Below are 9,443 nucleotides of genomic sequence, written 5' to 3'. Positions count from 1 at the left end.
TAATAATAATTTGAATGCAAAATACTGTGTATTTTGATTTTCACGTACACAAATTAAGTGGTGTTGAATAACTTGCATGTCACATTCTAAATCATCACAAGGAAGTTCAAAGAAAACCATAAAAAAATGAGAAATAAATTCATTATTATTATCACAAATATTTCAGTTCAAAGCGTATACAAATAGTTTTCATAATGTTATAATTGCAATACGATTAAAATATATATATATATATTTTTTGTATCGTATAACAAAAAGAAAAAGTAATTCACCAAGATACAAATAATGAAATTCTTGTACATATAGCGAATACATAGTTAACTGTGAACAGAAGATAATCACTTTTATCTTCAATATTAACAACTAGAACTCCTAAACGCTGACGAAGTAACATAGTGTATCAGTTTTACTAGTTATAGCTGGTAAATATAGCATTACAGTTTCGAAATACAAATACAGATGACTAGAGATTTAAAAAAAAAGAAAATGTAAAATATACATGACACATATTGGTAATAAATTGTATCTACATTAACAAAAAAATACATTAACTTAAATGCTCTTGTCACTGTTATCGCTGATTGGCAAATATCCGACTCATATGTTGATACTGCTCAATAGCATCAGTATAGTCTACACAGTACATAATTGCGTCTGTACAAGAACACTTTTCAGACTCGACGTCTACATTACAATTATTAGTAGGTTATTGAACAGAACACGATAGTTCCATACACATGTATGCGTTATAGCTACGTTATAGCACAAATTACAGTACTTAATGCTTCTATTCAATGTGATAACTACAAGTCTCTGGTATTTATTTCGATTTCTTATGTATACGTATTACTAGCAAAAATATGCCAGTAGATTCCAAGCAAAAGCAAGCAAGATTCCCTTGTACTTAATGGTGCAAATTTAACACAGTGCAATGCAAGTTTTATTATCATCTTTGGTTTCATTCTTTTTTTTTTTTTTTTTTTTTTTCGTTATAGAATTACAAATCATCAGACTCCGATTGTAAAGTATGAATACGCACAATAATTTCCAATCTTTTCTTACCACTAACATCAAGCTTAGAGTACCTGTTAAACAAATTTTCTTCAATTACAATACAAGATTTCTTTTCTCTAATTTGTGAGAAAGAATTGGAAGAAAGAGATAATACAGGGGAACATAAGTTAGCCCTGTTGTCAGAATTACTTCCTTGTAGTATAACCTCTAACATAAAACTCTTAGCGTCCTTATCATCACCGACTATCCACGCCCATACTAGTACTTGTTTAGATAACTTATCGTCAACAAACTTTACGAAGAAGGTTTTATTTTCAGTCGAAATTGAAGTAATAGTTGATTCGTTGTAGTGTAGTTCAGACGGTAAGTGAAGAGTAAATCTTGAAGAGAAATATTGTATGATTGGACCTTCGTGTTGAGTTTGGATATGCTTCATAACAACTGGGCATAAACCATTAACTTTCGAGCATTCATCTGAAATGGGACAATAATATTCTTCTTGTATATCAGAGGACACAAAATCTTTTTGACTGTTATTGTCGTCATCAGATAAGTTTTCTGGTGTGGATGGTGCAGAAAATCCAAAATTAACGTTTTTGATTTTTGGAGAACCAGTGATATCAGTTCCTCCGCTTTGGGATAATCTGGAACATCTTCCTGTGGTGACAGCTTCTACTTTTGAGAAAGTTCTTGGTCTAACATTTCCATTTGAAGTCGATGATGGTGATGATGAGGATTTCATGGACATAGTTTCTGGCTCCCTACCAATGACAGCTGTATTGATGTTTGTTGGAACTACCACCACTTGAACAGGAGTTGTGTTAGATGATTTCTTGCTGTTGTTACCGGTTGCCGTTCCATTTGCTGATGAAGATGACGACGAATTACTTGGAATCGAATGCCTTTTGAAGAAAAACAGTCGATGTTTCAATTTGGTTGGAGCAACAGGCGATTTAGTTTCATTTTTAAGAACCAGTCCAAAAGTATCTCGAATTGTTGCAATTACCTGGTCTGCGAAGAGACTTCGTGTTCGCGAAAAATGTACTCGGCATACGGGGCATCTATCGCTTTTGGACTGACATCGACGACATATTAGATGACCATTGCAACACTGATGTGCTGGAGGAGGGATAGTTTCAAGGCACACTGGACATTCCATGAGAAGCATCACAGATTGAAGGCACGAAGAAAATTTCAAAATGCTTGCCGGTGTTGGACTGGAGAAAACATCCTGAAAAACAAAATAGAGATAATGTAATTAAAACAATAAGGAAAAGCTTAATAATATGCATATTACAAATGCAGAATTTTCTATCGAAAGAGACTTACAATCGTAAACTTACATGGTCAAGCATTTAACAGACAAGCCTGTATATTACTATAAAATCAGTAAATATAAATCAGAAGCAAAAACTTTTTCATGTTTCAAGTACCGTACGCCATTTCCATCAATGACGCATAAACAGTGTTCAAAATGGATATTTATGGATATCCTATCAAATTCACATTATTTCACCTTCGACATGTCTGAACATTACATATTTCTAAAGAATACTCATGGGTTAAGTGAATGGAACACAAATTTGTTCTCAGCACTGAAGCTATATACATATAATGAGGTTTAACTAACGTGATCCGAACTACATGTGTATCCATCGTGCATCGAACTCATGATCACATGCAAAAGGCATGCGTACTAATTACTTGGAATATAAGTTTTTCATCGATAAGAAATATCTTTGAAAACTAACACTATATTGTGTTGTCCATAGTAGCAGCCAGTGGCGTATTTACGATTTTGTTTCGGGGAGGGGCGTTGCCTGAAAATGTGAAAATTCTGTAAGATATTTCATATAATTTACTATAGTAAGTAAGATTTCGGGGGGGGGGTCTTAAGCCCGGAATCCCTCCTAAATACGCCACTGGTAGCAGCTATTGAAATATTCTCGACACTAACATTTCTGCCATAAATGTTATAATCAGGGAATGAGCGGTGAGAAATTTCCCCTTATCTCCGTTCATGCTCAATCCAGGTACTCTAGTACTGTCACAATATTATTTTCATTCCCCCCCCCCCCCATCACCGTATTCAAAGTCCTCCCTGCCGGGGGAAAACCTTCTAGAATTGCTAAGTTACAAGTTTAATTCATATTCATTAAGAACTGTTCAAGTTTGTGAACCATATTCATACATTATCAATTCGTTTCAGAATGTTTATCAGTATGTTTCTACATAATTTCCTCTATCTTTTTCTTAAAGAGGAAGTACTATTTTTTTCTTCTTTAAGGAGCAAAGAATAATCAACTCAAAAAACAAATTACACTGATAAAAGCACAAGAAGGGTAAACGACTGTTTCTCTACTGCCTGTGTTTAACGTAAAAACTTTAGAGAGATAGGGGCAAAGGAACTCAGAACAGGTTGGTTATCTACTTCACTGATTATTCATATATATTTTCTCTTATTCAAGGTATGCATAACAAAGTGGTATTTCAAGAAAGCAAATTATAACATTCTATGCTTTGTATCAACTAATTACTTAACAGTAATCATATTCTTATCTTCGTTGCTTTTTCTTTTTTTTACTTGTATTTTGTGTGGCACGTAGTTATTTTGTGTATTAAACTCGTAGTTTTTTTTTTTTTTTTAAAGAAAATTTAGATTTAGAAATTCGTAATCAACGTGGGAGTCAAATATTATATATTTCTAACGCTGAATATATCACCATGAGCAAATTGCCACCTAATGTATTGGATATTGTCGGACCATAATTGGTTCGCAATCATTAATTCGGCCCATTATCAAGCCGAAGACAGATTTGCTTATGGGGGTTTTTACCTTGAGAATCTGTATCTGGGCATGTGTTAATAGATTAATAGCAAACCTAGGAGCGACACTGAATATATGACGTCATACGAAATTCAATATGGCGAACGGTAAATGACATTATTATCAAAAGAATGTTTTCACATAAATCTATTTATTTATGTATTCAAGGATTGTTAAAAAGGAGCACTAACCACCAACAGATGGCAGCACGTATTCCCTATTTTCCCAGTGTATTTTGAACAAAGGGATAGTATTGAAAATAATTTTATCAGCTTTAGGAGATGAATATTCAAATTTTGGCTAAAGACACGTTGAACCAATAATTAAAGAATAATCCGTGCACTTCTTATATATTCTTATATAAGTGTAAGAGTTGACCCCTATGCTACACTCCTGACCTATTTCTAGTTTAGGAAGGATATGTATTTGTTTTGTGCGTTATTAATGAGTGATATGTCTGTCGTAGCCAGCGTACAAAACCCATACGTCTCAATCTCATGTTTGCGGCTTCTCAAAAAGTGACTGAAGGACCAAAAGGAGCTCTAGAGCAGCAACATTGAACGTGTATAACAAGGAGTCATGCCTAAGCGATCTTCGATTATTAGTTTATTTCAAATCAACAGGAATTTAATTGGTTTAAGTGGTTTCTTCTGTAAGCCTGTTGAAATATCCCTTTTTTTCTCGATGACCGGGCAGTGTTATTAGTGAGGACAGTAGGTGTGAATGTGAAATAAAAGCAGGGATTTAATTTGATTTGATTTTGAGTTTAGCATTCCTTTGAGCGCGAGGCTACATGAGACGTGGACCTATACCTTAACTTGGATCCGAAACACGTGAGCTCCCACCGGGAATCGAACCCGGGTCCTCCACGCCAAAGGAGCGTGGGATGATCAAAAAACTTTTAGAAGGAAGAAAAAATATTTTGTGGGTCTTGGAAACAAAAATTAAGAAAAGACTCATAAGTACTTCCTGTGGAGTATGGGGCAAAAAAACAGACATTAAGCAAAAGCGATAAAAAGAGAATCGAAGGCTTTTGAACTGTGAATGTGGAGAAGAATGAAGAGATTTAGCTGGATCGAACGTAAGTTGAATAAGAAACTGTTCCAAAAAGCGGGGATGAAAAAGATCAATTTTAGATATTATTGAGAATAGGAAGAGAAACTGGTTAGGGCATTGGCTGTGAAGAAACTGTATCATAAGGAACGTGCCAGATGTGTTGGAAAGAAAGAGGGATTGAAAGAGACAGAGTTCAAGGGCGGTATCAAAACAGAAAATTCTTTCGTAAAGACTGAAGTATGGAAGCTTCTCAGTTTGTGGCAATTGACCTCCCAATAATGACAGAATACATATGATGATGATGATTGTACTTCTTTGTAAAAATGAAGTCATATTTTATATAGATATAATATTACTTAAATTTAAGTTACAAATATTACAGCTGTAGAATACTAAGTTTAACTTTCAAAAAGCTAAAAAAAATTAAATAGGTTTGATAAAGAAACCACTGAAATCAAACCCTTCAAAAATCTTCGTTCAAGAATTCCGGACTAGAAGAGCAAAAATAACAGTACCGGTAGTTGGGACCAATATCAGAACATCACCAAACTAAACGTTCTCCATAAGTTATTATGAACTGTAACACCAAGAAAATTCCAGTTTAATTTACTTCTTAGTTTCATCTATACCTATTGTGTCACTAAAATCAATGCTAAAAACGATCAGTTTCGTATAGCAACATGTATCGGAACACATGTACCATTTTTCTCTCTTAATTCATTGACGAATAATCAACTCAACGGTAATTTTTAGGCTCTCACAATATATTGTCATTAATGAATACCAAATATTGAGCAAATATAACACTTACAATGATAAGATATCTTCTTTTTCAAAATCTTTTCAAAAATCTTATCTTTTTATTGTGTGTATATCTTGCACATTTTTCATGCATTTGAAAAGCTGTCACATACACCTTTTGTACCACAAAACAACAGATATTATAGGCCTACGAGAGTTTTCACACAATTACGCCTTCTTTTTTATTATTTTTTATTTATCTTCCTTTTTTTATTATTATGACATATTGGCTATTACGAAACTCCGTTCTAATTATACTAACAAACATAAAAACATAAACAATGACTTCGCAATATATAATGAATGACATTTGTGAGTACACTGTACTTGTCGCCAAGTTCCCACCACTGTTTTGTAATAGTAATTTGTTTATAATTGTTAACTGCATTAACTCTGGAACGAAGAAAGCGTAATTATTGGATTAGGAATAGCAAAAGCAGTTATAGCTATTAGCTGGTATTGGAAGTTTTATTCGTAGGATTTAATAAAAATGTTCAACTGCGGTGTATGTTTCTGCAGTGTTCAACTTCAGAGTAAGATCGTTGCCGGGCCCGTTTAGTTAGCGAAATGCACTTAGTTACTCGAGTATCCAGTTCTATAGTGATCGCAACGACTCATGAAGCCTGGGTTGTACACCAACCATTGAACTGATTTGCATCAGGTGTGATACATAGGAAGACATTAGTACAATTCAGAGCTGGCTTCCGAACACATATACTTGAGAAAACGTCGAACTACACAAATGCACAACCAATGTTGTCAAACTTTGAAGATATAATAAACAAGCGACAAGGAAACAGCACTTAAAGAACAATAGCACGAACGGCAGAAATTATTCGAATTAAATCGCAACAATAATAACAGTAAAAATATAACACAACGATAAAAACAATAGAACCAAAAGTTGCTAAACAAAACTTAGCAGCATTTCAAGAACACTACATTAGGTGATGTTCTCCATATAGCACGACACGACACACGTAAAATTTCCAGGATGGGGTTCACGACCAGAACACACCCTCGCGTTCTATTGGATGTTGAAATCGATAGATCCAAGTCAAAGCTTCAGGACTCGTTGCGATCACTATACTATATTTCAATCCCCTGCATATTTTAAACCCCCCAGATCTCATATAATACGAATTTTAAGGTGAAAAAGAAGACAATATAAAAAATGATGGGGAATATCGGGAATGATAATTTACAGTACAAATTCCCTAGGCTAATGACTGAACCAAAGCATTGATTATGAGAAAGCACACATAACCCGAGAAAACCCGACAGAGCAATTATGTGTATGCTATCTAACATTCAGACTGAGGTTACAGTTGTTAACGCAATACGGTTTTGCAATTCATAACAAACGGGTATTTCGGAAATACACCGACACACTTCGCATACGTGTTCAAGACCTCGATACAAAAATAAAATAAAATAAAATAAAAATAAGAGCCAGACATACTAAAAATAATACTAAATTTACCAGTTTTCTTTTGCATGTTTTTCATAAATGAAAGGAGATAATAAAATGCAACTTACCACAATCATAGATAACATTATTCTACAACAGAAAATACGAACCTAAAAAATTTTCAGTGTTGCCAAAATAACATTTTCCCCAAACTCTAAGTTAAGGCAGCGACTAGAAGAACGAACTCAACTGCATTTGATTACTATCATGTTGTTTAGAAATCTTGTGAACTATTTTTTAAGTAATAGTTGTATTTAGTTTATAAAAAACAAAATAGTTTAAACATACAGTGATTGTAATAATGTTATTTAAAAACTAGTTCACAGGATTCGAAAACAACATGATACGTAATCAAATGCAGTTGTGTTCGTTCCTCTAGTTGCTGCCTTAACTTAGATTTTGGGGAAATGTTATTCTGGCAACACTGTAACTTCTATGGCTGGCAACACTGAAAATTCTTTAGGTTCATATTTTCTGTTGTAGAACAACATTAGCTATGATTGTGGTAAGTTGTATTTCATTATCTCCTTTCACTTACGAGAAACAAGCAACAGAAAAATGGGAAATTTTGTATTAGTTTTAGTATGTCAGGCTCTTACTCTACAATTTCGGTCGGAATCGCATAATTACGGACATTGGGCCAATTTAAGATAACCATCGTACGACTATATTCCATTAATTGTCTTAAATTGTCCCCAGTCTCTGTATGAGGAGTTGTTAATAAAGTCGCAGACTTATTTCTTACATTGAGGGCCTAGATACGTATGCGAAGTTTGTCGGTGTATTCCCAAAAAATCCTGGATGCTAAAAATTGCAAAACCGTATTCACGAAATGTTTAAATTGGTCTACACATTCAATTGCAATGCAGAATTCACTATGATAAATCATGGGGTATTTTCAGTGCCATCTAGCGGGAAAATTATTGATTCACGAACAATATTGATGAGCGTCACTGTGCACCAAGTGTATCACAAATAATGCAAATAAGCTATCCTACTCTTCCATTCCTTTTGTCTTTTTTCTCCAGCGGGAAGGGGTCATGGTGGCTCAGTAGTGGAGCGCTTACCTCTGATGCGTGGGGTTCTTCGTTCGATTCCCAGCCAAAAGAGTTTGTAATGGACAAAATCGTGTCCGTGGATTTTCTCGGGGTATTCTCGTTTTCTCCCAGTTTCTCATTCCACCAATTCTTCATCCTCATTCATTTGCTTTATCATTGTCCCCTTTAGACTAAAAGGGTATACTCCTGGGACGTTTAACAGAAATATTCCATTTTTTTTCTTTCCTAGTGGGTCGCAACTACGGTTTTCTGTTTAAATTACTGTAAGAATTGACATGTTGCTTTTTTTTTTTTTTTTTTTTTTTTACGGAATATATTACTTTATGTAATACTGGCTCACATTCAAAAGTTTGTTATATTATTTGTTATTTTTTCGTTATTGGGCCAAAAGATCTAATGCATTTCAATCGAAAATTTTCTTGTTGGCCTTCTATTTGGAGAACTACATATAGTGTAGCCAAACCTAAACTATCATTTAACTCAGTATGATGTGGTTACTCCGTAGAAAATAACAAAACTCAATTTAGGGGCCTTTCAAAAAATTTGTGGCCTCTGATCTAAAAACTAATTATTGGCCAAGATCGCAATCTTTTGATACTTTTTGAATCATTTCTAAAATTCTTGGCCAAGATTTAATCTTTTGATACTTTTTTGTATCATTTCTAAAATTCTTGGCCAAGATTGCAATCTTTTGATACTTTTTTGGATCATTTCTAAAATTCTTGGCCAAGATCACAATCTTTTGACACTTTTTTGGATCATTTCTAAAATTCTTGGCCAAGATTGTAATCTTTTGATACGTTTTTGGATCATTCCTAAAATTCTTGACCAAGATTGCAATCTTTTGATACTTTTTTGGATCATTTCTAAAATTCTTGGCCAAGATTGCAATTTTTCGATCCTTTTTTTAAAAAATCATTTCTAAGATTCTTGTTTAACAGAAAGAATGAGAAACATTGATGGAAAGCATAGTGTGAAGACCTTTGGAAAGAAAGTATGTTTTGGTAGGTAAATGTCCTCTTAGCAGTTACTAACTTACACACACTCTCGCACTGACGAGTTCAACTTCACAAGCATGTGCTCATATGTTATACATAGAATTTTATTTGTTATTCGGAACTTAATTCCCACCAACGTTTTTTTTTTCTTTTTTTTTTTTTTTTTCTTACTTAATTTACGTTCCATTGAATAAAGAAAATGAACGAAAACATTTAAA

The 9,443-nt window shown here is 33.8% G+C and overlaps 1 protein-coding gene across 1 annotated transcript in view; it reads right to left on the bottom strand.

The window, feature by feature from the left end:
• Positions 1–961: 961 nt before the first annotated feature.
• The window catches only part of LOC145668382 (uncharacterized), a 43,685-nt gene continuing 35,203 nt past the window's right edge, over positions 962–9,443 (bottom strand). The window contains exon 2 of the mRNA XM_081736171.1: positions 962–2,245. Coding sequence (XP_081592297.1) covers positions 998–2,245 — 1,248 coding nt within the window. The 3' untranslated portion in view covers positions 962–997. The remainder of the gene's footprint in view (positions 2,246–9,443) is intronic.

This window comes from Thermobia domestica, chromosome 13 (genome assembly GCF_964235325.1).
Source record: "Thermobia domestica chromosome 13, izTheDome1.hap1.1, whole genome shotgun sequence".
Lineage (NCBI taxonomy): Eukaryota > Metazoa > Arthropoda > Insecta > Zygentoma > Lepismatidae > Thermobia > Thermobia domestica.
The sequence above is the reverse complement of the archived record's forward strand: the minus strand, read 5'-3'. Positions and strand labels throughout refer to the sequence as shown.